Source organism: Amblyomma americanum, chromosome 1 (assembly GCF_052857255.1).
Source record: "Amblyomma americanum isolate KBUSLIRL-KWMA chromosome 1, ASM5285725v1, whole genome shotgun sequence".
NCBI lineage: Eukaryota > Metazoa > Arthropoda > Arachnida > Ixodida > Ixodidae > Amblyomma > Amblyomma americanum.
In genome coordinates, this window is record NC_135497.1 from 175,391,199 (window position 1) to 175,417,865 (window position 26,667).

The 26,667-nt window shown below is 49.1% G+C and overlaps 1 protein-coding gene, 17 non-coding genes and 1 pseudogene across 18 annotated transcripts; all 19 read left to right on the forward strand.

Moving 5' to 3' along the window:
* The first annotated feature begins 1,909 nt into the window (after window positions 1-1,909).
* TRNAE-CUC (transfer RNA glutamic acid (anticodon CUC)) lies at window positions 1,910-1,981 on the forward strand. Its single transcript has one exon. It is a non-coding gene; the product is annotated as a tRNA-Glu (tRNA).
* A 154-nt stretch (window positions 1,982-2,135) lies between these two features.
* TRNAE-CUC (transfer RNA glutamic acid (anticodon CUC)) lies at window positions 2,136-2,207 on the forward strand. Its single transcript has one exon. It is a non-coding gene; the product is annotated as a tRNA-Glu (tRNA).
* A 153-nt stretch (window positions 2,208-2,360) lies between these two features.
* Window positions 2,361-2,432, forward strand: TRNAE-CUC (transfer RNA glutamic acid (anticodon CUC)). Its single transcript has one exon. It is a non-coding gene; the product is annotated as a tRNA-Glu (tRNA).
* A 5-nt stretch (window positions 2,433-2,437) lies between these two features.
* Window positions 2,438-2,509, forward strand: TRNAQ-UUG (transfer RNA glutamine (anticodon UUG)). Its single transcript has one exon. It is a non-coding gene; the product is annotated as a tRNA-Gln (tRNA).
* Window positions 2,510-6,432: 3,923 nt separating this feature from the next.
* Window positions 6,433-7,429, forward strand: LOC144114936 (uncharacterized; annotated as a pseudogene).
* A 620-nt stretch (window positions 7,430-8,049) lies between these two features.
* On the forward strand, window positions 8,050-8,121 carry TRNAE-CUC (transfer RNA glutamic acid (anticodon CUC)). Its single transcript has one exon. It is a non-coding gene; the product is annotated as a tRNA-Glu (tRNA).
* A 154-nt stretch (window positions 8,122-8,275) lies between these two features.
* Window positions 8,276-8,347, forward strand: TRNAE-CUC (transfer RNA glutamic acid (anticodon CUC)). Its single transcript has one exon. It is a non-coding gene; the product is annotated as a tRNA-Glu (tRNA).
* Window positions 8,348-8,500: 153 nt separating this feature from the next.
* TRNAE-CUC (transfer RNA glutamic acid (anticodon CUC)) lies at window positions 8,501-8,573 on the forward strand. The gene has a single exon. It is a non-coding gene; the product is annotated as a tRNA-Glu (tRNA).
* Window positions 8,574-13,476: 4,903 nt separating this feature from the next.
* Window positions 13,477-13,548, forward strand: TRNAE-CUC (transfer RNA glutamic acid (anticodon CUC)). Its single transcript has one exon. It is a non-coding gene; the product is annotated as a tRNA-Glu (tRNA).
* Window positions 13,549-13,701: 153 nt separating this feature from the next.
* On the forward strand, window positions 13,702-13,774 carry TRNAE-CUC (transfer RNA glutamic acid (anticodon CUC)). The gene has a single exon. It is a non-coding gene; the product is annotated as a tRNA-Glu (tRNA).
* Window positions 13,775-13,928: 154 nt separating this feature from the next.
* Window positions 13,929-14,000, forward strand: TRNAE-CUC (transfer RNA glutamic acid (anticodon CUC)). The gene has a single exon. It is a non-coding gene; the product is annotated as a tRNA-Glu (tRNA).
* Window positions 14,001-14,154: 154 nt separating this feature from the next.
* TRNAE-CUC (transfer RNA glutamic acid (anticodon CUC)) lies at window positions 14,155-14,226 on the forward strand. The gene has a single exon. It is a non-coding gene; the product is annotated as a tRNA-Glu (tRNA).
* A 154-nt stretch (window positions 14,227-14,380) lies between these two features.
* On the forward strand, window positions 14,381-14,452 carry TRNAE-CUC (transfer RNA glutamic acid (anticodon CUC)). Its single transcript has one exon. It is a non-coding gene; the product is annotated as a tRNA-Glu (tRNA).
* Window positions 14,453-14,606: 154 nt separating this feature from the next.
* On the forward strand, window positions 14,607-14,678 carry TRNAE-CUC (transfer RNA glutamic acid (anticodon CUC)). Its single transcript has one exon. It is a non-coding gene; the product is annotated as a tRNA-Glu (tRNA).
* A 154-nt stretch (window positions 14,679-14,832) lies between these two features.
* TRNAE-CUC (transfer RNA glutamic acid (anticodon CUC)) lies at window positions 14,833-14,904 on the forward strand. Its single transcript has one exon. It is a non-coding gene; the product is annotated as a tRNA-Glu (tRNA).
* Window positions 14,905-15,058: 154 nt separating this feature from the next.
* TRNAE-CUC (transfer RNA glutamic acid (anticodon CUC)) lies at window positions 15,059-15,130 on the forward strand. Its single transcript has one exon. It is a non-coding gene; the product is annotated as a tRNA-Glu (tRNA).
* Window positions 15,131-15,284: 154 nt separating this feature from the next.
* Window positions 15,285-15,356, forward strand: TRNAE-CUC (transfer RNA glutamic acid (anticodon CUC)). Its single transcript has one exon. It is a non-coding gene; the product is annotated as a tRNA-Glu (tRNA).
* Window positions 15,357-15,510: 154 nt separating this feature from the next.
* TRNAE-CUC (transfer RNA glutamic acid (anticodon CUC)) lies at window positions 15,511-15,582 on the forward strand. Its single transcript has one exon. It is a non-coding gene; the product is annotated as a tRNA-Glu (tRNA).
* Window positions 15,583-22,821: 7,239 nt separating this feature from the next.
* On the forward strand, window positions 22,822-26,665 carry LOC144093681 (frequenin-2-like). The gene is made up of 2 exons (XM_077627271.1): window positions 22,822-23,126; window positions 25,029-26,665. The coding sequence occupies exons 1-2, from the start codon at window positions 22,885-22,887 to the stop codon at window positions 25,402-25,404; spliced, it is 618 nt and encodes a 205-aa protein (XP_077483397.1). The 5' UTR covers window positions 22,822-22,884; the 3' UTR covers window positions 25,405-26,665.
* The last annotated feature ends 2 nt before the right edge of the window (window positions 26,666-26,667 follow it).

Below are 26,667 nucleotides of genomic sequence, written 5' to 3' on the forward strand. Positions count from 1 at the left end.
CGACGCCGGAGATGCTGCCGCGGCGAACGTTTAGGCAAAGGACGCCCTCCTTCGCCGCCGCCTTCTCCTCGGGTCTCCTCGGAAAGCGAACACCCCCCTTCTGTGACCCAACGTTGACATTGGTCTCCGCTGCCCGCCGCAAAGGCTTGTTCACAGTCGGTTGGGCTGCGCCGACGTTTTCTTCATTTCCAACGGCGCCTTGAAACCCACCGGAGGCGAAGAAGCGCAGCGCGCATAACACCTGTCGCTGCACTGACAGCGCACTCGCCCGCGCACCTCCCAGTTCATCAGCGAGTTGGTCGCACAGCCACTGTGCAGTCTCCTTCCTGAGTCGAAATTGGCGACGAAACAGCTCGTCTGGCAAGTCAAAACCGTCTTCGTGCACTCTCCTACGCTGTTGCTCGCGCGGCAAGCCGCGTATGGCAAAATAAACAGCCGCCATTTTCTGTCTCAAACGTGTTGATACTACTTTTTCCAGTCTCAAAAAATCGTCTCAATCTGCCCGCATAATTAGATGGCCAACGTCACCACTTCTGCGCCATTTACGACGTCAGTCAGTGACGAAAAAAATCAAAATGGCCGACGACCAATAGGACAGAGGCAAATGATACACTTTTTGAGACAGTTTCGATTGAGACTGATCCGTAATCGCGCCCCTGAACCGCGCCGTAAGGGAAGGAATAAAGGAGGGAGTGAAAGAAGAAAGCAAGAAGAGGTGCCGTAGTGGAGGGCTCCGGAATAATTTCGACCACCTGGGGATCTTTAACGTGCACTGACATCGCACAGCACACGGGCGCCTTAGCGTTTTTCCTCCATAAAAACGCAGCCGCCGCGGTCGGGTTCGAACCCGGGAACTCCGGATCAGTAGTCGAGCGCCCTAACCACTGAGCCACCGCGGCGGGGCCGGTTTCAATTCCCGGCGTCGGAAAGTGCGGTCTCATGGTGCACTGGTTAGCACTTTGGACTCTGAATCCAGCGAACCATGTTCAAATCTCGGTGAGACCTGGTATTTTCTTTTTCTTTTTGCGTGTTAGCTGTCTTCGACGCCACTTGTGCCTCAGCGAGCTCTTCCTCTCCGTGTTCCGGCGTGGTCTAGTTGCAGGTGCGCTTAGGCAACGTGTTGCCGGAATTTGTTGTGTCCAGTTACCCGGCCACGAATCGTGCTGTAACAGGTTTTTTTCGTGAAGTTGTGGCAGCCTTTCGCACTTTAAGCGCTCACTTTTCTACACAGTATCTATGTGCTGTACCCAGGAAAAAACTGTACAAAGATTTGCTAGATATATTTATACCTGCTCCCTTATACCGTTCCTTTTACTGCGGAGGCCCAAGCAAAGATGTGCTAAAGCGAGTTAAGAAGATGCCGGTAGGACCGACTGTCAAATCCTTTTTCTTTAAACTTCATACTGGTACCCTTCCGGTGAAAACATGGCTAAACGATAAAGGCATTTTTGTGCCCTGGACCACCGACAGCATACTATGCAAAAAACCCGAGACCATCGAACATGTGTTTATCGACTGCAGGGACCCGGTTTTTCACTGGGACATCTTGCAAAGAACATTAAAGAAAGAACTACCTGTAACTCCTTATGGCATCCGGTTTCTACCTATAGAAAGTGAGGAAGTTCCTTACGACATGTTTATGCTACTGGGCCTCCACAGCATCTGTAAAACGAGAATGGCGGCCAGGCACGCCGACGCAAATGTGCGACCAGTGAGGGAAAACTTTATAGAAAGTGCGGTTTTATTGAGAGATGTTCTCCGCAGTCGACCCCAGCCGCCGGACTGGGTGGCAGTTATGGTTGAACTGATTGATATGAAAATGTTTTAACCCATTGTCTCGGCCAAAGTGTGGCTAGATATTTTTATTTCTGCGTATGTATTGTTCACCGGCAATAAAGAAGAACAAAAATCCGGCGTGGTCTAGTGCCTAGGATACCTGGCTCTCACCCAGGAGGCCCGGGTTCGATTCCCGGCGTCGGAAAGTGGGGTCTCATGGTGCACTGGTTAGCACTTTGGACTTTGAATCCAGCGAACCATGTTCAAATCTCGGTGAGACCTGGTATTTTCTTTTTCTTTTTGCGTGTTACGCTGCCTTCGATGCCACTTGTGCCTCAGCGAGCTCTTCCTCTCCGTGTTCCGGCGTGTTCTAGTGGCTAGGATACCTGGCTCTCACCCAGGAGGCCCGGGTTCGATTCCCGGCGTCAGAAAGTGCGGTCTCATGGGGCACTGGTTAGCACTTAGGACTTAGAATCCAGCGAACAATGTTCAAATCTCGGTGAGATCTGGTATTTTCTTTTTCTTTTTGCGTGTTATGCTGCCTTCGACGCCACTTGTGCCTCAGAGAGCTTTCCTCTCCGTGTTCCGGCGTGGTCTAGTGGCTAGGATACCTGGCTCTCACCCAGGAGGCCCGGGTTCGATTCCCGGCGTCGGAAAGTGTGGTCTCACGGTGTAGTGGTTAGCACTTTGGACTTTGAATCCAGCGATCCGAGTTCAAATCTCGGTGAGACCTGGGCCTCGTTTTTTTTTCTTTTTGCTTCTTATGCTGCCTTCGACGCCGCTTGTGCCTCAGCGAGCTCTTCCTCTCCGTGTTCCGGCGTGGTCTAGTGGCTAGGATTCCATTTCCGGACGCCGAGGCGAACGGACGTGTGTGTCATGGGCTCTGTAGGACCGGCCGCAGCGGCCCAGCAGGGCCGCGGTAACAGGATTTCTGGCTGTGATGACCCTGACTATCAAGTGCTTTTGTCTCAGCTACCTACAGAACGAGCTGTTTTGAACACTCTTTTTTTTGCAAGCCGATGTGAGTGAAAGGCCATACCGTGTGGAAGACTTCCGTAACACACTGGCTAGCCTAGGCCTAAAGTCTGAAGTTATCGCCCTGGGGGCGTATCAGATGAGTCATGTATGGGCGGTAACCTTCAAAAACGGAGACGGCGTGCATAAGCTTTTGGCTCTCAAGGAATTGATTGTGAAGGAAAAGCGGTGCGTTGTGATAGATCCTAACAACCAAGCTTTGCGTATCAAGCTTCACTGGATGCTTCACAACGTACTGGACGATGACATGCGGGCGGCGCTTTTGCCGTACGGCAGAGTGACGGACGTCTCCAGGGAACGTTGGCGTGCTCAAGGTGTGCAAGACAAAGCGTCCTCGACATGCTTGGTGGCCTTAAATTTGAAGACAGGCGTGACAGTGGACTACCTACCACACCAGATCCGGGTTGGAGGTGAACTGGCGCTTGTTGCGGTGCCCGGTAGGGCCCCGCTATGCTTGCGCTGTCGCAATACCGACCACATTCGACAGGACTGCCGCGTGCCACGCTGCGCACTATGTCACCAATACGGCCACGGAGAAGAGCAGTGCGTGAAGACGTATGCCTCTGTCACGCAGAAAGCTACGAGGGTATTAGACGTCAACGACTTGCTGATGGATGAAGCCGAAGTTGAGGAATCTTCGAAAGGGGCAGAGCGGCGAGGACGCGAAGTCTCCAGAACAGAAGTCCGGAGGCGACCACAAGGCCAAGGCCAGTGATTCTCCGTCTCACACTGCTTCTGAACTGGAGCCCACTGCGACCAACACGGCTACGGGTGCAACCTCTCTAAGCACGCACGATGGAAGAAATGTTACACATAAAGCCAGGCAGTGGACGCCAGCGAGACAGGCACAAGCGGTGCGGTGGTGAAGAGAACTCATGTCGAGTTAGCTACCCAGGATGGGCAACCGAGCGAGCCGAACAACGATGAACCCCCGCCAGAGATGCCGGGGGTGCGATGACCGACGCTACGCCCGAAACCGAAAATCCCGCCGGATACAAGTTCGGCGGTGACGCCCACATAGCATACAAACTTGGTGTCGTCGAAGGTGCCGGGCTACTACGGCTTCGAAATGGACGGAACAACTGAAGCTACGAGCAACACATTCGGGGTACGGTTGCAGATTTTACTGGACTTGGTTTTGGTATGTCATGTAATTTTTCACCTTAGAAGTGATAAAAAAGTGTCAGTCATGTTTTTAACGACATCATTGGTATCATGCTGCTTGATTCAAAATGGCAAATAAAATTCTTCGCTACGCATAGCGACAATTAATGTTAGGGGATTGGCTGCAAGGCGACGGCAATACCAGCTTAGTCGCCTTTGCATAAAAAACGAGCTAGACCTAATTGCGGTACAAGAAGCAAAGGTGGAAAAACAAGAGCAGACTGGTCATATGGTGACACCTTTCACAACGATTTATAATGTCTGTGTATGCCATGCCGTTTGGAAAATCTGCTGGCTCTGCTGTATTGATACGCAAAGGTGTGGGGATTATTGAGGAAACGATTGCTGTGTCTACAAATGGTCGCCTCATCGTCTTGGATTTTTAGTTGGCGGGATAAAAGTGGCGTCTGGTGTGTGTCTGTGCCCCGAACAATGTCAGTGAGAGATGTATTTTCTTTGAACACCTTAAACAGTATCTGCCTTGTGAAAGGCATCTTATTCTGCTGGGAGACTTTAATTGCGTTTGCTTTTCTGAGGATAGATCTAGAGTAGCATACGTACATGATAGGAGCGCCGAGTTACTTAGCTCCATGGTGGTTGACTATAACTTGGAGGATGTGGGTCACACAATAACAAGCGGCGGGCGGCCGCAGTTCACTCACACCCAGCAAGGTAGCCAAGCAAGGCTTGACAGAGTTTACGTGTCCCTCGCTCTAATTCCCCTTTGCAATAGTTACAACGTTATACCCGTTTCATTCTCAGATCGCAGCCTTGTGAGTTTCAACATTTGCAATAAGCAAAAGCAGCCACGATTTAACAGGCACCTGTGGAAGTTGAACGTTAAATTGCTCAATGATGAACCTATTGTTGAAGGAGTTGAGGAAAAAGTAGGGCGGCTAGTGAATGCTGAGCCAGAAAATTATTCGACTGCCTGGGAACAATTCAAAAATGAAGTTAAAATGGCAGCGATTGAAAGAGCAAGCATCAAGCTTCGAAATGAGATGAATGAAAAAGATATTCAGCGCCAACTAGAATACTTGCTAAACACAGTGAGTTTGGAGATTAAAAGAGGGGCAGACGAAATAAGAAAAACCAAAAGTGAACTTGAGTTGATAGACAATGAAAGGTATAAGGCAGCTATGATTCGTGCCCGGGGCGAAAGATTATGGCTTGGGGAAGCGCCGAATAAACACTCTCTCATTGGCGAGAAAAGGTATGCATCAAAAAATGAAATCAAACAGATCCGCTATAAGAACGAGGTGACGGGTGAGCAGAAAAAGATAGAGCAGGCGTTCGTGGAATATTATCGCGAGTTGTTTAGCAACGTTACTCGTGTAAGTGACACTTTCATTACAGAATTCATGACTTATATGCCAAAGATAGCAGATGACGTCAGAGACAGCCTTGAGGAAGAGAAGTGTTCGCGAAATCGAGGCCGCTATCGGCGAATTGCCGGCAGGAAAGTCCCCGAGACCAGACGGCTTGGGAGCCACATTTTACAAGGTTTTCGCCCATCAACTGGCATGTGTGTTACATCGCGTTATCAATGGGGCGTATAAAACAAGGCAAGTGCCACCGTCCCTCAGAGCTGCTCATATCGCTTTGATTCCTAAGACGGATGACCGTGACAAGCTGCTGTCAGTAGGTTCATACAGGCCTATCAGTCTTACGAACACCGATTACAAAGCGTTTATGAAAGTGCTCGCGAAGCGGCTGCAAAGGGTGATCAAGCAGTTAGTTGGGCCGCATCAAACATGCGGCATCAAAGGACGAACGATCTTCACAAACACTCACGTAGCAAGAAATGTGTTAGAATGCTGCGACGGCATGGACGGCCAAGTTTCCATGTTGCAACTCGATTTGGCGAAAGCTTTCGACAGGGTGTCACACGAGGCCCTCTTCTGTGTATTGAAGCATGCGAATGTAGGCAGCACAATTTTAGACGGTGTAATCATGGCCTATCGAGATTGCTGTACCCAGCTCATAATAAATAAGTCAATAACAGAAAGAGTCCCAGTGCAATCTTCAGTAAGGCAAGGATGCCCACTGTCCCCCCTCTTGTGTGCTATATATGTCGAATCTTTTTGTTTAGCCGTAATTCACCAAACATCAATACGAGGCTTCAAAATGCATTCTACAGAGGTAAAACTGTTGGCGTATGCTGATGACATAGCCGTATTCTGTCAAGATCGCGAGAGTGTGTTAGAAGTGGTCAACCTTGCTAAGGCTTTCTGTAAGCTAACGGGCTCAGAGATAAACTGGGAAAATAGTGTTGGTATATGGCATGGTAACTGGGACATCAAGCCAGAAAGGTTTGCTTGTACAACACGGACAGGCACACCTACGACGTACCTTGGTGTGCCTTTCGAGCACTATCAGGAACACGCAAGGTACTGGAGCGACGCAACGGAGAAAATGAAGGAGAGGACAGGAAACTGGCAGGGTCGCGGCCTTTCAATGTTTGCGCGTGCCTCTGCTTGCAATTTGTTTTTGATAGCTAAAGTGTGGTATTTGTTACAAGTGCTGCTTATGGTCCGCACAAATGTGCAGAAAATGCATCGGTTTTTTGTTTTGTTTATATGGGGCTCAACATGGGAGAGGGTGAGTCGTACCAACCTTTTTCCGCAAAGTCCGCGATGGAGGCCTAGGTCTTTCTCATTTGTTTATCAGGCAGATTGTGTCGCGCTTTTTTTTTCTGCGGGACCAAAGCGACAGTTTCTGGCGCACAATCATACAAGTGCGACTTGCGAAAGCGCTTCCTGAATTTATTGTGACTACTAGTGATATAAGATGTCGCCGTGTGACTGGTTACTTTCATGAAGTTGTTGTTTCTTTCCGCATGTTGCATGCAAGGTTTTCAATGGATTACCTATGTTCTGTCACGAAGAAGAAACTGTACGCGGACTTAATTGAAACTCTACTGCCGACACCATTGTACAGGTCTGTTTACTGTGGTTTCCCAGGAAAGGACATTTTAAACGGGTTAAAAATGCCGGTAAGACCTTCTGTCAAATCCTTTTTCTTTAAGCTGGACAAGAACACACTACCCGTAAAAGCGTAGCTAAATCAGAAAGGGATATTTGTACCCTGGACAATCAACTGCTTACTCTGCAAAAAACCAGAAACTATTGAACACGTATTTATTGACTGTTGGGACCCTATATTCCACTGGGACATTCTGCAGCGAACCCTTAAGAAATACCTACCAATAACGCCATACGGGATCCGGTTTCCCTCAGTCAATTGTGATGACGGCATTTCCTTTGATATGTTGATGCTACTGGGCCTCCACAGTCTGTGGCAAACCCGAATGGCAGTCCGCCATGCTGATATTACTGTTCACTCTGTACGCGAAAACTTTATCCAGCATATGATCTACATGAGAGAAGTCTATCAGGCGTTACCTGACCCCCCTGAGTGGATTAATGTATTTGATGATTTGGTGTGCCTGTAGAAATTTTAACTTTACTCCTCCAACCGAAGACAGACTGGTGTGTATTGTCGGTATATTGAATGTCATAATAAGACTTGCCATTGACACCGCGCGGAATTCGGTACCTCACCACTGAAAGTGATGTTGCACAGTATGACCAGATTATGTTATTGGGCCTTCACAGCATTTGGAGGAGTAGAATGGCTTTTAGACATTGTGACTTGGATGCACGATCGGTATGTGATTATTTTGGCGAACATATGTATAAATTAAGAGAAGTCCTGAAGCAGCAGGACTATGCGGATGATGTATTGAGTCTGGTGGACCAACTTGTTGTAGTGAAAGTCCATTAGACACGGTTGTCTGCCAAGAGGCATGGCAACTACGATATTTTATTGATGTGTATATTCATGCAATAAAGAAAAAAAAACTAGTGGCTAGGATACCTGGCTCTCACCGAGGCGGCCCGCGTTCGATTCCCGGCGTCAAAAAGTGCGGTCTCATGGTGCAATGGTTAGCACTTTGGACTGAATCTAGCGAACCATGTTGAAATCTCGGTGAGACCTGGTATTTTCTTTTTCTTTTTGTGTTATGCTGCCTTCGACGCCGCTTGTGCCCCAGCGAGCTCTTCCTCTCCGTGTTCCGGCGTGGTCTGGTGGCTAGGATACCTGGCTCTCACCCAGGAGGCCCGGGTTCGATTCCCGGCGTCGGAAATTGCGGTCTCATGTTGTAATGGTGAACACTTTGAAATTTGAATCCAGTGAACCAAGTTCAAATCTCGGTGAGACCCGGTACTTTCTTTTTCTTTTTGTGTGTTATGCTGCCTTTGACGCCACTTGTGCCTCAGCGAGCTCTACCTCCCCGTGTTCCGGCGTGGTCTAGTGGCTAGGATACCTGGCTCTCACCCAGGAGGCCCGGGTTCGATTCCCGGCGTCGGAAATTGCGGTCTCATGTTGTAATGGTGAACACTTTGGAATTTGAATCCAGTGAACCAAGTTCAAATCTCGGTGAGACCCGGTACTTTCTTTTTCTTTTTGTGTGTTATGCTGCCTTTGACGCCACTTGTGCCTCAGCGAGCTCTACCTCCCCGTGTCCCGGCGTGGTCTAGTGGCTAGGATACCTGGCTCTCACCCAGGAGGCCCGGGTTCGATTCCCGGCGTCGGAAAGTGCGGTCTCATGTTGTAATGGTTAACACATTGGAATTTGAATCCAGTCATCCGAGTTCAAATCTCGGTGAGACCTGGGCCCCCTTTTTTTTGCTTCTTACGCTGCCTTCGACGCCGCTTGTGCCCCAGCGATCTCTTCCTCTCCGTGTTCCGGCGTGGTCTAGTGGCTAGGAATTCTGCTTCCGGCAGCCGAGCTGATCGGATCGCAGTATCATGGGCTCCAGCGGAGCGGCGACAGCGGCCTTCGATGGCCGCGGAAACAGGATTGAAGACTGTGAAGATAAGGATTACCAGATCATTTTGCCGACACTGCCAACAGGACGTGTTGTTTTCAACACGGTTTTTCTTCACGAAGACGTGCGAGCGAGGCCGTTTCGGGTCGAGGACTTGCGTGACGCCCTGGCCGAGACCGGTACGCCCCCCGACGTGGTCGCGTTGGGGGCGTACCAAATCAACCATGTGTGGGCAGTCACCCTGCGGAGCGCGGAGGCAGCAAAGAAGTTGCTCGCCTTCAATGAGCTGCAAGTTAAGAGACGCCGCTGCCTTATCATCGACCCGGAAGACCAACAGGTAAAGCTGCGGCTACACTGGATGCTTCATGGTGTGGCCGACGACGACATCCGGACGGCATTAGCGGCGTTTGGCAAAGTGACCGACGTTACGCGAGAGCGGTGGCGGATACAAGGCGTCAATGACAAGAGCTCAACGACAAGAACTGTCCTACTGAAATTGAAGCCCGGTCTTAAAGTGGATTACCTACCACACCAGGTACGCTTCGCCGGAGAGTTGGCTCTTGTCGTGGCGCCTAGACGTCCAATGCAGTGCCTGCGCTGCCACGGTACGGGTCACGTGCGGCGTGAATGTAAAGTTCCCCGCTGTATGAAGTGTCGGCGGTACGGTCACGCGGATGCCGACTGTGTCCGCACTTATGCGGTGGCTACGGGCGCTGTGTCGAAAGACGACTCTGCGGAGCTCCTGATGGACGCAGCCGAGGCCGAAGAATCCGCAAAAGGTATAGGCGAACCCGAAAAGCACGCAGGCGCGACGAACTCTTCGGGACCCTCCAGCAGCGAAGGTGGGCGGAAGCCTGAAGGGGCAGAATCTTCGACAAATGGGGTGGAGGCGTCGAGTGATGAAATAAGCGCGCCGGTGCTCCAAGAAACCGACTCAGCGCTCCAAGAAAGTTAGCCAGCGACTCCGAACGAGAACCATGACAAGAGCGGCGCCCGTACTACCAGTGGTCCTGCCCCAGTGAAGAGACCACATGCCCAGACCGGAACCGATGGAGACAAGGCGGCAGCCCCCAGTGTCGAGGAGCCGCCGGCAAAAATGACCCTAGGACGGCGGCCATCTATCCGACCACGACCTAATGTGTCGACGGAGAGGAGAACCCTCGACAAACCGCCCCCGCAGCACCGGATGGCTCCGGTGTCAAAGACGTCGTCTAGCCACGCGCTAGACGGGAAGGGTAAGCACCATGTTCCCGGCCTCTTTCTTCTGTATGAAAATGGCTCCTACGTCCCCCATAAAAGTCGGTACACTTAACGTCAGGGGACTGGCAAGCAAGAAGCAGAGCCAGGTATACCGCATTTTAACTGAGCATGACGTTGACGTCCTGGCAGTGCAGGAAACGAAAATTGACGGGGAAGATGAGACCGGGAACATGGTGTGACGTTTCTCGTCTAGGTTTTTTGCAGTAGTGTCCCACGCTATAGGCACGTCTGCGGGTTGTGTCATTTGTAAGAACTTGCCAGGACTTGAGGTTCAGGGATATATGGCGTGTCCATCGGGTAGGTGTGTTTTGGTTGACTTCGTGTACAACAAAACATATTTGCGCATAATTTGTGTGTATGCTCCAAATGCGGTGGATGAAAGGACAGTTTTTTTTTTTCAGAGCCTAAAAAGTACTTAAGTTGTGAGAAATCCCTGATCATCATGGGTGACTTCAATTGCGTCCTTAGAGGATGTGATAAAACCAGTGCACGGGCGTTTAGGGACAGAAGCACTGAGGCACTCTCAGAGGTTATAGCGACGTGCAACCTCGATGATGTGGCGGAATGTTTAGAAGGCGAGCGTTGTGTGATGTTCACACATTTTCAGCGGCCAAGCCATGCACGGCTAGATCGCATTTATGTGTCGCCGGATGTTATTTCAAAATGCAGTACCTACAGTGTAGTACCGGTATCATTTTCTGATCATTGTTTAGTGGAGTGTGGGATAGGGACAAAGAAAAGAGGAAATCAGTTTTCTTGGGAGATGTGGAAATTAAATAATAAGCTCATTACAGACGACATCTTTAGCAGGAAAGTAAATGAAGAAATCGGCAAATTAGAGACGGGCGGGGAACTGAAAGTATGGCAGCAGTGGGAACTTTGCAAACAACAAATAAAGATAGGAGCGATCGAAAGGTCAAGCTGTATACGACAAGAGGAGAAACGTGAGGAAGAAAATTTAAGATCTTTACTGGCTAAACTTGTCGAAAAAGAAAGCGAAGAGCCTGGAAAATGGATCGAAGACATTAGAAAAATAAAACGCAAAATTGAACTCTTCGAAGAAGAACGCTATCGTGGCGCGCTTGTGCGGGCTAGGGCGCAAGATGTAGCAGCTGGGGAGACACCGTCAAAGCGAGCGCTAGGAATTGAAAAAGCGCATGCTCAGCGAAACCACATTGAAAAGATTGATTGGGGTTGGGCGTTATCTGCAGAAAGCGGTCATATCCAGCAGGCATTTTTTGAATATTATCAGGTGCTGTTTGCAAAACAAGAAGTGGATGTGAGCGCATTCAAGGAAAAGTTTCTTGGCGCTTTACCGCGATTAGATGACGAACAGAAAGAAAGGTTGGAGCTGTCGATAACTGCGTCAGAGGTCGAGCATGCGATAGAAAATTTGAATCTTGGAAAATCTCATGGATTAAGTGCGGCTTTTTACAAAGCATATAAGCACGAAATAGTGCCAGTACTGACAGCGGTGTATAATGAAGCCTACAAAGTAAATGAATTGCCTCCGTCTTATGGTAAATCCCACACAGTGTCAATTCCTAAATATGATGAAGCAGAAAAGTTACAACAGGTCACAGCATATCGTCCTATCGCACTCACAAACGTAGATTATAAAGTTTTCATGAAGATTTTAGCCCGTAAACTACAGTCAGTTATTCAAGATATAGTCGGTCCTCACCAGACGTGTGGGATCAAGAGACGCTCCATTGTCACTTCCTGCTTCAGGCGGCAGAAGTTTAGCTGCAGGCCTATGCGGATGTTGTGGCAGTGTTCACAGTGAATCGGGAAGGTGTAACCGGGGCCGTGACATGTGTAAAAGAATTCACCAAAGTCACAGGCAGTAAAGTGAATTGGTCAAAGTCCCTGGGGTTTTGGCACGGAGAATGGCCAACGAAGCCCGGCAATTTTCCAAACATGTCCTGGGTGACGACCCCATTACTTGTGCGTCCCCAGTACTTGTGCGTCCCACTATACGGTTATCGCGATAGCGAACCGTACTGGAGAGAACAGACGCAAGCCATGCGTGAAAAGGTTGAGGTGGAAAGGGCAACATCTGTCAATTTTCGCAAGGGCCACAGTGTGTAATCTGTTTTTTATGTCTAGGTTGTGGTACGTGATGCAAGTGTTGCATTGTGCAAGTATGAACGTACAGAGATTGCACCGGATCTTTGCGTTTTTGTATGGGCTGCAGGCTGGGAACGATGCAGCCGGATGAATTTGTTTATGCGGGTCAAGGACGGTGGCCTCAGTCTGGGGCACTTATTTCTGCGGCAGGTCGTAAGCAGATTTTTTTTGTGCGTGATGTAAGGGATTCGTTCTTGCGACCTGTGTGCCAATTAAGGCTTGGAAATGCACTGCCGGATTTTGTTGTCTCAACCGAAAATTTATCGGGACGTATTTTTGGTTACTTTAGAGAGGTTGTCGCGAGTGTTCGATTCCTATCTGTTCGGTTTTCGAATGAGTATTTGTCTTCTGTTAGCAGGAAGAAGTTGTATAGGGATTTGTGCGATGTAGTTCTTCCACAACCTATGTACATGGCCATATACATTGGAGGCCTGGGACGCGACGTACTTAAGCGTGTGAAGGCGATGCAGGTGCCGCCAAGCGCAAAAACATTCTTCTTTAAGTTACATACCGGAACACTACCAGTAAAGAAATTTTTGGAGGGGAAGCATTTATTTCTACCTTGGGGATCACATTGTTTAATCTGTAAACAACCGGAGACAATAGACCACGTTTTTTTTGCATTGTTGGGAAGGGGTATACTTCTGGGACATCTTGCAAAGGACTTTAAAAAAAGAATTTCCGCTAGACTCTCATAGAATACGGTACTTGCCTGTAGAGAGTGAGGATGGGACACCATTCGACCTTAATATGCTAATGGGACTCCACTGTATTTGGCGCTCCAGAATGGCAGGATATAACTGCGATCCTGATGCATGACCAGCACGGATCTATTTTCAGGAGTGTATGTATAAGTATGCTGAAATTCAGAGAATCGCTCCTGAAGCTCCCGAGTGGCTCGAAAGAGTAGAGCCATTGGTGGCGCTTAGAGAGTTTTGAGTTTTAATATGACGAAGCCCCAACCCACCAGGCGGATAGTGTTAAGTATTGTTCAGTGTGCCCTGTAAGTGGATTTGTGTATTGTGGTTCTTGCCGATGTCAGGCAATAAAGAAAAAAAAGTGGTCTTGTGGCTAGGATACCTGGCTCTCACCCAGGAGGCCCGGGTTCGATTCCCGGCGTCGGAAAGTGCGGTCTCATGTTGTAATGGTTAACACTTTGGAATTTGAATCCAGTGAACCAAGTTCAAATCTCGGTGAGACCCGGTATTTTCTTTTTCTTTTTGTGTGTTATGCTGCCTTTGACGCCACTTGTGCCTCAGCGAGCTCTTCCTCTCTGTGCTCCGGCGTGGTCTAGTGGCTAGGATACCTGGCTCTCACCCAGGAGGCCCGGGTTCGATTCCCGGCGTCGGAAAGTGCGGTCTCATGTTGTAATGGTTAACACTTTGGAATTTGAATCCAGTGAACCAAGTTCAAATCTCGGTGAGACCTGGTACTTTCTTTTTCTTTTTGTGTGTTATGCTGCCTTTGACGCCACTTGTGCCTCAGCGAGCTCTACCTCCCCGTGTCCCGGCGTGGTCTAGTGGCTAGGATACCTGGCTCTCACCCAGGAGGCCCGGGTTCGATTCCCGGCGTCGGAAAGTGCGGTCTCATGTTGTAATGGTTAACACTTTGGAATTTGAATCCAGTGAACCAAGTTCAAATCTCGGTGAGACCCGGTATTTTCTTTTTCTTTTTGTGTGTTATGCTGCCTTTGACGCCACTTGTGCCTCAGCGAGCTCTTCCTCTCTGTGCTCCGGCGTGGTCTAGTGGCTAGGATACCTGGCTCTCACCCAGGAGGCCCGGGTTCGATTCCCGGCGTCGGAAAGTGCGGTCTCATGTTGTAATGGTTAACACTTTGGAATTTGAATCCAGTGAACCAAGTTCAAATCTCGGTGAGACCTTCTACTTTCTTTTTCTTTTTGTGTGTTATGCTGCCTTTGACGCCACTTGTGCCTCAGCGAGCTCTTCCTCTCCGTGCTCCGGCGTGGTCTAGTGGCTAGGATACCTGGCTCTCACCCAGGAGGCCCGGGTTCGATTCCCGGCGTCGGAAAGTGCGGTCTCATGTTGTAATGGTTAACACTTTGGAATTTGAATCCAGTGAACCAAGTTCAAATCTCGGTGAGACCTGGTACTTTCTTTTTCTTTTTGTGTGTTATGCTGCCTTTGACGCCACTTGTGCCTCAGCGAGCTCTTCCTCTCTGTGCTCCGGCGTGGTCTAGTGGCTAGGATACCTGGCTCTCACCCAGGAGGCCCGGGTTCGATTCCCGGCGTCGGAAAGTGCGGTCTCATGTTGTAATGGTTAACACTTTGGAATTTGAATCCAGTGAACCAAGTTCAAATCTCGGTGAGAGCCGGTATTTTCTTTTTCTTTTTGTGTGTTATGCTGCCTTTGACGCCACTTGTGCCTCAGCGAGCTCTTCCTCTCTGTGCTCCGGCGTGGTCTAGTGGCTAGGATACCTGGCTCTCACCCAGGAGGCCCGGGTTCGATTCCCGGCGTCGGAAAGTGCGGTCTCATGTTGTAATGGTTAACACTTTGGAATTTGAATCCAGTGAACCAAGTTCAAATCTCGGTGAGACCTGGTACTTTCTTTTTCTTTTTGTGTGTTATGCTGCCTTTGACGCCACTTGTGCCTCAGCGAGCTCTTCCTCTCCGTGCTCCGGCGTGGTCTAGTGGCTAGGATACCTGGCTCTCACCCAGGAGGCCCGGGTTCGATTCCCGGCGTCGGAAAGTGCGGTCTCATGTTGTAATGGTTAACACTTTGGAATTTGAATCCAGTGAACCAAGTTCAAATCTCGGTGAGAGCCGGTATTTTCTTTTTCTTTTTGTGTGTTATGCTGCCTTTGACGCCACTTGTGCCTCAGCGAGCTCTTCCTCTCTGTGCTCCGGCGTGGTCTAGTGGCTAGGATACCTGGCTCTCACCCAGGAGGCCCGGGTTCGATTCCCGGCGTCGGAAAGTGCGGTCTCATGTTGTAATGGTTAACACTTTGGAATTTGAATCCAGTGAACCAAGTTCAAATCTCGGTGAGACCTGGTACTTTCTTTTTCTTTTTGTGTGTTATGCTGCCTTTGACGCCACTTGTGCCTCAGCGAGCTCTTCCTCTCCGTGCTCCGGCGTGGTCTAGTGGCTAGGATACCTGGCTCTCACCCAGGAGGCCCGGGTTCGATTCCCGGCGTCGGAAAGTGCGGTCTCATGTTGTAATGGTTAACACTTTGGAATTTGAATCCAGTGAACCAAGTTCAAATCTCGGTGAGACCCGGTATTTTCTTTTTCTTTTTGTGTGTTATGCTGCCTTTGACGCCACTTGTGCCTCAGCGAGCTCTTCCTCTCTGTGCTCCGGCGTGGTCTAGTGGCTAGGATACCTGGCTCTCACCCAGGAGGCCCGGGTTCGATTCCCGGCGTCGGAAAGTGCGGTCTCATGTTGTAATGGTTAACACTTTGGAATTTGAATCCAGTGAACCAAGTTCAAATCTCGGTGAGACCTGGTACTTTCTTTTTCTTTTTGTGTGTTATGCTGCCTTTGACGCCACTTGTGCCTCAGCGAGCTCTTCCTCTCCGTGTTCCGGCGTGGTCTAGTGGCTAGGATACGTGGCTCTCACCCAGGAGGCCCGGGCTCGATTCCAGGCGTCGGAAAGTGTGGTCTCACGGTGTAGTGGTCCGCTTATGACCGCGGCGCGGCGCTGCCATTAAACAACTTCATCCGAGACAGCTATCGACCGGCGCATTTCTGTTGTAAAACGACCGCGTGTCTCGAACTTTTGGTGCCTCTGGGACTCAAGTGCCTCTCTCGAGTTACTTTGTATGTTTGAAACACCCTACGAGTCGCTGCAGCTTCGGGTTCGTTTAATGCAGTTGCCATTGATTTTCTCCTTTCTTCTACGAGGCTCCAGTGCCGGAGCCAACGCGCACCGCTGTATGTTTCTCCTGCAGTACTCTGCTCCTCTAATGAAACCTCTTCAAGCTGCTGAGGTTGAAATAATTTTGCACGGCACTTAAAACTATTTGCCTGCTGTGAATGCGAAAGTTGTTCTGTGTCATCGTGTGCTACTAGTCATCTATATATGTTTACTACCTATAGTCGGATACGACTTATAAAAAACAGCAGTTAACACTGGGCCACGGTCCGCGGCGTACTGTATTACTCCGCTTGCCAGTCACAAAAGTAAACAAAATCAGCTGTTTAATTTTTGACTTCATTAAACAAGCCAGGTATCAAAATTCTAGAGCTTATAGCTTTTTTCTCGTGATTAGCTTCTTGTTTAGGTGACGAGAGAAGAATTAACGACGGACTACATTTTCGTCGTGGAGGAATTCTGTGCGCCGATCCTAAATGTGGGCGGAGCTTCACTGCAGACGGAAGTTGTATCCGACTATAGTGCTAGTTAGTAAGTAGTACCAATGTCTGAAAGGCCTTTCCGGTGAAGGCCTTTAGGAAAGACCATACGACTTACGCGTTCATATTGCCACACTACTGACTCCTTCGAGGGGCGCTATACAGCGGCTAAACTGCATTTCCTGGAAGTTTGCAAGCCTTGAGCCATCTCGGGGCTACATGCTTCGTCTTCATCATTTCTGGTGCGGCCTGCTGCCTTGCGCGTCCCAACGTCTTGCGCGTCTAAGTAAAGCAAGTAAACCAGCCCTGCTTACGTCAACCGTTTCTCGGTGACAATATAATGCGTCGCTTCAACCGATCCACGGTTCACTTTCGGTCCGATGACGTCATTCCCGATTTCGGGACCATGGTGACGCCGCATTGAATTGTCGCGGCCTCTGTTCAAAACCCACTTTAGAAGAAATTTTAATTTTCTTTCATTCTTGATGATGTGGCACTGCCGAAGACGTCATGAGTCACGTGGGTTTTCTTGCCGTTTCTCGTGGACGGTCCGTCGCCGGCGGATTTTAACTGAGGAGCCATATAAGGCTTTTGCCGTAATAAAAAAAATAGCAGTGGTTGAACGCGGTTAAACGAAGTTGGTCGAGCGATAGCTCGGTTTTGCTTGATTTGTGAAAGGACGAGACCATTGGTTTGCAGAGATTTTGCTTTTTTTCTTTGTAGGTAGACTCTCGCTGTATCTGTCGCGCCGCTTGACGTTGGTGCGCCGGTTTCCGTGAGACGGACGGACGGACGGACGGACGGACGGACGGACGGACGGACGGACGGACGGACGGACGGACGGACGGATGGATGGATGGATGGATGGATGGATGGATGGATGGATGGATGGATGGATGGATGGATGGATGGATGGATGGATGGATGGATGGATGGATGGATGGATGGATGGATGGATGGATGGATGGATGGATGGACGGACGGACGGACGGACGGACGGACGGACGGACGGACGGAGTCTACGTTTACGTCTGCTTACGTCACTTTTCAGCTATTTCGTCATGAGAGAGTCCCTAGTTTGAATCAGATCGGCGGGAAAAAGTTTTTAAACTTTGAATCCAAATCTCTTAGCAATAATTCATCTTTCACCGCAAGATCTACGAAATGCCGAACTATGGGATTTTGCTAACAAAAACAATTTTGATACAGTTGTCCTCAGTGTCCCTTTAAGTGTTTTGACGCCTTCTGGAATGTATGTGAATCTGGTGCCGTTTTTTGCCCCGCACCATAAAACGCGCACTGACTCCAATCAAAAGGTCTCGTTCCCGGACGACACTCTCGCATTTTTTGTGGAAACGAAACGAGTGAAGTTCCCTCTTCTGAGTAAGCTCAGGAATGTCGCCAGTTTACTTCAAAGTGGCCTGGAGAGAGCCATCAAGAGTACAATTGTACTCATTCAGTCAACCTTCGGTAGCACTGCAGTAGAGGCTAGGCAGGAAATAGAAGGCAATGGGCCTTTGTTACTGTGCGCCGGAAGTAGTGAGCTACCTCACGCTTAACTTTCTAAAACTTTTCTACTGAACAACACCCTCGCGCTAACTTCCTTCCCTTCCCCCCTCCCCCGCGCACTCCTAGCCAGAACAAGGAACAACCCACTCCCCACTGCTCTGTGACGAATGACGGTATCCCTCCTTTTTCTGCCTACACTCCGCTGCAGGCAGTGGGCGGCCATCCGGAGTTTTCATTCGCTCGAAGAATGTGAGTGTGTCCTCTGGGTTCGAGACATTTACCACAGTCTTCGTTATCACTTCCTGTTCTTGCCACGAAAGGGGAGATGGGTTAGTCGGTCCCGAAAAAGATTAAGGGGAATCCAACCTTTTTCTGAAAATGCGAGACTGCTGTCTGTAAACGAGTACTTTTGGTCGGAAGACATCCTTTTGAAGAAGCTGACTTATATAATATTGTAAGTTGTTGCAGAAAGAAACGCACTATCTCAGTGCACATACGCTTTTGTAGCGCGCAGGCGGCAAAAATTCAGCCACAATTTTGCTAGCTAGCGCCAAAAGCATAACTGGACAACAGCTGAACAAGAGCTCACTTCAGGTTATTTTTGTTTGTAAAAAATGTTCCATGGTGATACACTGACTCTAACTAAATGGTAGCACCACTGCATGCACGATAGCAATGGGGTGAGTGAAGACGCCCTGCTTATCATTTTACAAGTGTCAAATATACCGCGGTACGGTTTCTTATGTCTTGCAGATTTCAGCTGCAAAATCGGGCCCCTTTGAATCAACGCCGAAAGAACGCTGTATTTAAAAGAAAAACTAGGCCATTTACGGAAATGGGAGCTGCGCCCTATACTTCCACTGCATGTGAGATATGTGTACTGCACACCAAATGTAGGAGCCTTCTTGTTTGATCTAGCTGGTGGGGCATGCATGTTCTTCAATCAGTACCATGATTTGGTATCCAGAGCTCGTGTTGTTCTTTCTTTTACTTATTTCTTGACCTGCACAGCATGCTCGCTTGGAAAACACCACACATACGCCTTCGCTCTTCAGACCAAATTGTCGCAGATTAAATTTTGATCTTATAATTACAATTTATGCGTTAAATATGTGTACTGCCCGTCATGTTTCAAGGATTTCTTTTTGTCACACGGTTCGCTTGGAGAATGGATGCCATCATGACGTTGACAGAAGACTGCTGAGTTATGCTGCCATTTTAAATTCAGTAAGAAATAAACCCTGTCGTGCATACTGGTGTACAATCACTGGAGTCCGAAACTGCACTCTGAAGTGCAGCACGGCACGCCACAATCTTATCGCACTAACACGAACATAACCAGGAATGTGGAAGAGAAAAACATCTGTGAACTTGATGGCAGTGAGGTGCTTATCATGCCTTTTCAGCAAGCAGCTTTGTTCTGTAGGTGTATTGTAATGCTGCGTTTGGTTTCGATGTGTGTAATACATTAAAGTAGATGCACCATTGCCGACACCTACAAAGTGAAGTGGTTTTCTTTACAGGCCCAAAAACGATCTTACTTACTTTAATAACAATGGAAGCCTAGTATCACGGCGAACGTGCCTGCGCCTTACATTCGAGAAGTTGTAACAATGCACTGTAATATGGGGTACATTCCTCTGGACGGTAACGGTACCCGTCCAAAAGAGACGTAAGGATGCACCTAAAAGAGCAAAACATACGCACTTTCTGAGCAATGTTATGCCCACTGACGTGGTGCAAAGTTGCACCATAGAAGCGTTGTAAAAAACTCATTAGGTAACTATAGCCCCTGCCAGGGTAAGCTTACGCTTACGTTACCCTTCCTAACATGGCGTAAAGGTGCACCTAAAAGAGGAACCCATATGCTCTTGCAGAGCAATTTTACGCCCATTGATAAGGTACAAAGTTGCTCTGTAGGAGGGTTGCAGTAAGCTCATTAGACAGGATTAACTGTAGCCCTTGCGAGTGTAAGTTTGCACCCTGGGATTGAGCATAAGCTTATTCCGAGTGGGCGCAAACATGCACCAGAAAGTGAAGCATATGTTTACACTTTCATGGCCTAAGCGTTAGTCTTTCTGAGGAGGGGTAAAGTTAGTCATCAAGGGGTTATACTTACACTTGGCCAGACGGAATAACATTACCCCGATAACAGCCTAAACATTACACTGTGCGCACTTAGTCCCCCGACGAAGGTATAACGTTACACCAAAAGGGGGTCGCCACAGCGTCAGTGGATTTACCCCCTCAAAGGACTAAGACCACTCCTTTTTTTCTTAGAGTGCACCTTTCTGAGAGGTCCTGAAGAGGAGAGAGGCGATGCGACTTTGACCGTGCTCAGTAGTTAGGAGCACATGTAGGCATAAAAGAAGCCGATAAAGACCTTTTATTTACGGTTTGAACCTTGCGGCTGGAATGAGAAGAGTCGGAATTAGTCGAAACTATGGAGGTGGTAGAGGGGGACGATGTTCTCTTCATCGTCAATGTTGGGTGGGCAGGAGGTCTGCTCTGCAATAAAAAAAAGAAACGGCCAGGCCTGTCCTTCCTGTTCCCGGAAGGGGTTAAGAAAAGCCCGCCACAGCAGGAGTGCGTCCGGAAGTCTGATGTCCGCAGACGTATCTTCCACTACTGCAATGTGCGTCAAAGGCCGAGCAGTATCAGAGGATATGTTCGCCCGCGCCTCTGGCCGGACATGTCGGACATGCCGGACACTTAGATATGGGGCAGGCGTACGTGTTTAAAAGGCGAAGCCTCGCAGGTGAAAGCTGGAATCTAGGCTCGGCGAAGGAGAACGTCTCTGACTTTCGGAAAGCGCTGGTTTGGCGGCGGAATAGTTGTTCGAGGTTGGCCAGGCGCTGAAAAGCGTTGTGGCGATAGCGCTGTGCCCGGTACCAAGTCTCGGGTCTGTCCTCAGGATGTGAGCGATGTCGGATGAGCAAAGGTAGCATGCACGCAGGAAGCGGAAACAGGAGTGGACCAAGGCAAAGGTGCGGAAAGAGCTTCATTTCAGAGGACAACCAAGGAAACGCTCAAAAAAGGAGACGTTGAAGTGACATTATTAATGCAGCCACCTTTGGTGTCAGGAAGTGATGCTTCTTTCTTGTACGTTTCACCTCGATGCCACTCCCAAAATTCACAGCTACAATGTTTCTGAAGCAAGATACTTCCTGTTTTTGTTTACCGTATTGAAAATGCGCAAACATCTTGAACTAGATAATAAAGGTCGAATCCCTACAGAACCACAAGCTTTCGTTGATCGCTTTATATATAGTTACTTTCATATACTGCGGACCATGTTTTTATTGCGTTCTGGCACGCCATGTAATACATTGTTTTCTTCATTGTTCATCTCGGAATTAAACACTGGTTTACGTGAGCTCTAAAGTTTGGATGGAGAAGTTGCAGAGGTTCCTACGAGTGCACTGTTTCCTTAGTTGTTTTTTACTAATAAAAAAACATTTCCATGTCGCAGCCTTTTAAAGACTGCTGAAATACGTATAATCACCGGAACGAAGCGGGATGCTTTTAGAATTCAGCACTACTGCGGTATGAACACGCGCAAAATTCATTTTTTCGCCGACTGCCTCTTCAACACCAGCATTTTATAACATGTTACAATCAACGATTAAGGGTCATCTCGCTAACCCGGGGACCAGAAATTGGTATCGAGTGCACCGTCGTGCCGGTTCCGTGCTTCCTTTAGTACCATTGTTGTGTACGCGCGAGCAATATGAAAGAGAACATGCCAGCACGCGCTGCCTGAGGCCTGTCGCCCACCCGTGGCTGTTACAAGGATTGTTTTAAGATCAGTATAACAAGAAGAAAAAAAGAACGGTGACGCAATTTTCTAAACGGCAGCATCTATCGAGCCACCTCAACTCGGAGCGTACTGCCATTTTCCTTTATGAAATAGATCCCACTAAAATGCGGCGCGGCATATTTGCAATTTTTAGCACAGCTGCGCACGCACGGCTGACAGGCAGCGCTGCGCGCTCCCGTGTTCCATTTTATATCGCATCCGCCTGTACTCCTTTTTTTTTTATGGACGTGGGCACAATTCGGTTAGTCGCTGTAGTGCGGACTTTCACTGGTCGGGGACTTTCTGCAGCAGCCTTGTCATCGAGCTTGAGCCACACTTAGAGATAACACTTAAGCGCGTGGATGTGCGGCTCTCGAAGCGCCAGCTGCGGGCGCATAGCGCAGCTGGCGCGCTGCCGCATTACCTAGGCCCTGTCACACTGCATGGTGATGTTGCGAGTGCGAGGCACCTGAAGCTGGCGCTGTACGAGCCGTAAAGCCGCAGATCAAGTGTTCCCGCTACGTGTGGTGCACGCTATACAGCATGAAAAAATTTCTACGTCGCTACAGCGATTTGTCAACTCAAGTGTTTACGATGTTCCACGGCGGTCAGATTTATTCGCAAGTTCTAGTAAGTATACCACAGCCCGCAAAAATACTTGCATAAACAGGAAAAAGCACATGATTCATAGCAGGCCGTTAGGAATGTGCGCCACTTACCTTGTGTTAATGAGCCGGTCACAAAAACCAGCAAAGCGCGCACGAATGCACGTTCTGGGCATGTACACACAGGAGCGCAGCGTTACTAAGAACCGCAGAACAAACACCGCATATTAATTTATCAGCTAGGAATACCCATAATTACTGTTTTACTTTTTAAATATACGAAATTATTTTTGTTAACTTACATGAGTTTTAATAACTGCACGACCTCTGGCGGTAAAGTCGAGGTGCACGGCGCCTGGCGTCTGCAGAACGAAGCGAACGACGACGAAGATGGTGGACAGAGGCGGCCTTTCGAGGTGGCCGCAGGACGCGGCGCAGAGATGGCCGCCATGGCCGGAAGGCCATGGGGCTAACAAAATCCAGCCAATGGCGCCTCCATGGCGACGAACTGATTGAACTGGTGGAATGCACTGGACTAAATCCAAGCATCCTGCGGCGGTGGCACCGAGAGTTCCTCACGGACTTCCCTCGCGGGTTCTTCACGCGAGAAGAGATGAAGGTAGTATTCGGCTCCATGTTTCCCGACGGTCACCCAAACTCCTTCATGGACATCGTTTTTAACGCCATGGACAAGCGACGAATCGGGTGAGCAACGTCATGTGTCCCAGCGCGCTGCATGGTGGCTCGGCTAGGCTGGCTGGAGAGAAACGGGACAGCTCGGCACGTGTTTCATCCGTGGGCATTAAGATATTACTATACATGTTTTACAGCTTGATGTGACGCTCGTGTTGCGCCAACCGGATGGCAGATTCGTGACAAAGATGGCTTTCGAGAAGTAGCGGGTGTACTGAGGCGCTGTGAAAATGCATTTGTCAGCTGAACCATTCTGTTGCACCTATTGTTTGGAAGAACTTAACAAAAAACTCTTATTAATGAATTTGTTCAACTGTGCTGCATATAGCTGTAATCCAAGTAAGGCACAACATTGGCTCATGCAACAAAGTATTTTTATGTCCATTTTTTTAACGCTAAGCAGAGATATGGGGCAGCGAATATGCTTTCGGTATCAAAAGATTTTCTAACCCAGATGGGTGATGACCTGCCATCAGTCAACGAATTAGCCTTTGCCTTCTTGTGATCCTTGTCCTATAAATCATGACCGACTGTTGGTGCACTGCTACCGTGGTAAAGGCTTGGAGGACTCGCCTACTAAAGCACAAACACAAACAGTGTCACTAGTTCTTGTTAAACATTGACTCATGTATCGTCTAGCTGACCTCTAAACATGAGTAAAGCTTGAAACTTTAGGAAACGTACATTAGGTGGCTAGAATTCGGCCGGCCAATATGAACATAATGGTCGTTTTTTTTCTGGAAGGCAACTTCATAAGTTATAAACCATGCCGTTCAGTGCCTCAGGCGCTTACCTTGTCAGACGAATTACCGCGCGGAAAGAAAGGCTGGTGAATGCTGAGTGAGTGTTCAATACATTAGCACCACGTTTTCAAACAGTGAGCTCGTGTAAGCACTAGTCCATGTGTTGCTAAGAAGAAGATCTTTGCTGGCAATCTGGCTGTCATTAAGGAAACAGAGTGGTGTCGAACGAAGACAGTAAAACGTCCGAGGCGTTTGTGGTTGGGTCACTGTTGTCAGAATGAAATAGCATCACTGTTTCCTCATGGTAAGTATATTCGGCATTTTTGACACACTGGCATTTTAAATTCCAAAGTATGCCGATGTTGTCGGAAACTACATTAGAAGGCTCTACAGTTCTGATATAAACCACACGGTAAGGCTGAAGATAAAAACATAAAAATGAATAGTCCAATGCGTGTGTGCGCGAGCTTTCCTGTCAGCAGCGGCGCCCAAACACACGCGCAGGCACGCATACGCACACGCGCACATGCACAAGAACACGCACACGCACGCACGCGCAATAGTCGCTGTCTGCGAAGACCCTGCGTGGAGCACTACCACGTCCTTTGCGTCCTTGCCAACGAAGCGAGAAACAAAGATCAAGAGCGCTAACTTCGGTTTCTTTTAATTTTTGTTGTCGTCGAAGGCTCTTAATTACCTGGTCCACATCAAGCACTGAAACTCTCGATTCTCCGACGTGGGCACGAGTCGCGGACGTGTGACCAACTCCCATTGAATACAAAAAATAACAATAAATTCAAAAGTACACGAAGCCTAACTTTCGGTGTCTTAGGATAGCTGGTCATGATTCGAGTGCGTGCAGATGGGACGCTGTTGTGAAAAAAAAAAAAGATATTTTGCCTTAATACACTGAATTATGTATACGCACTGAACTCCGTAATTTTCACCAGAGGCTGTCAGTAGAGGTACACCAACGACAAGTTTTTATTCGAAACAAAAGTTGTATGGAGGTATTGGCTGCCACGTCCGTGGCTCTCCTCGCGATCTATACTGCTGTGATTGTTTCCTCTACTTCGCCTGCTCGGAAATTGAAACCGTGTTTTGCGAGCTGAACAAATAAAGACCAGTCACGATGGCGCGCCGTTGTCCTCCTTTCTTCTCGCTGCCGCAGATACGTAACATTTCGCGACTTTGTGAAGACGATCGCCATCACGGTGAGCGGGACCGCTGACGACAAGCTCAACTGGGCCTTCGACGTGTTCGACCAGAAGGGCGACGGCTTCGTGACGCTGGACGAGATGATCAACGTGGTAGAGGCCCTGTGGCAGCTGCACGGCGAGTCGCCCGAGATGGAGGATTACAAGATACAATTCATCCGGCGCCGCACGCGCAAGATATTCATGCGGCTGGACGCCAAGAAAGACGGCCGCATCAGCAGAGACCAGTTCCGCGAGGTGCTCAAGCAAGACCCGTGGATCGTGAAGAATGTGCTCCACGTCTACTCCTCCGCCATGGGCGCCTTTTCCAGGGTGGTGCACACCAACTGATGAGCCGTCTGTCCCCGTGCTTTGTGCCGCGAGCGCCTGCCGGGACGGAAGCGGCGTCTGGAAAGGGCCCCGACTTTTGCGGCTGTCCAGCGCAGCTTCGGCCGTCGCCTCCTGTCCGGCACACCGACGGTTGGAGCAGGCCAGTGAGCTTGCCAAGCCGTAAAGAAGTTCCGCCACGCCTAAGCGCACTGATAGCGCCGACTGTTGTATTGGCTATAATTAGCAATAAGTAGTGCCGACGTTACGCAGGTAAAGCGTATCGATGATCTCTAGTGACGATTCGCCCGCCGTCACACTGAGACGGTCACAATGGCGTGATCACTAGCAAGTTAGAAACTAAGAAATTGTTTTACACTCAGCTGCTTAGCGGAGAACAAGTAGATGACGTCGATCGTATAAACCCTCGTGTCGCTCACTTCCGTTTTAGAGGCAGACATCGCATTGGTTTAAAGAACTTTTCCTTACAATAATTTCACTGTGACGGGCATAACCATCGTGGTACACTTGTTATAAGTAGTTGTCTGCCTCGAGAACCTGTCTGGATGAAAGCGGTGTCTGGAAAGGGCGCGGTCCCCGACTTTTGCGGCGGTCCAAACGCAGCTTCGACGTCTCTTCCGGCACGGCTCACCGACGGAGGGAAGCAAGCAAGTTGGTGGATTCGTTCTGAACCATATCACAGGCCTGGAGTTGTGCTGTAGGCGACTGCGACCTCGTTAAATGCAATAATAGTGTAGCGCTCTCCTTTATTTATTTAAGATATATTACTGGGTTTTCATCCAGCCAAAGCACACTTGCAACAACTTTTCGAGCTTTATGAGAACGATCGGGGGCAACCGTGCGCCGGCTTCTTGCAACCCAGAGAGGCGCCGTTGCCAAACTGACAAAGGGGGAATACCCCGCCGTTATGTTATTGTGTTTCTCAATGCATTGACCACCCTCGACCACAATGGCTATGAAACTGTACAGCAAAGACCGGGTCGAGCAGTCGCAATGTCTTCACCGCGAGCAGCAACTGGCATGCCGGGGGTTTTAAGTGTGGTCCCCGTAAAGTGCTCAGCAGCATTTTAGCCGCCTGTGTTGCTTCTCCCCAAGACGTGGCAGCTAACGCCGTTAACAAGGGTGATCGCCCGCTGTGTGTGTCCGTTTTTTTGGTTCTTGTTACTGCGATCCGGACGAACATGAGGAGCGTAGGATCTGCCGACTAAATGCTGCGGCAGACAAAACACAATACAACTGCCGTCCACTACCGTCACGGTCAACGTG

Bases quoted from the DNA above. Each gene is read 5' to 3' on its own strand.
- LOC144093681 (XM_077627271.1), top strand. From the start codon at position 22,885: ATGGGGCTAACAAAATCCAGCCAATGGCGCCTCCATGGCGACGAACTG. The intron at 23,127-25,028 runs GTGAGCAACGTC...TCGCTGCCGCAG, and splicing joins ATGGACAAGCGACGAATCGG to ATACGTAACATTTCGCGACT.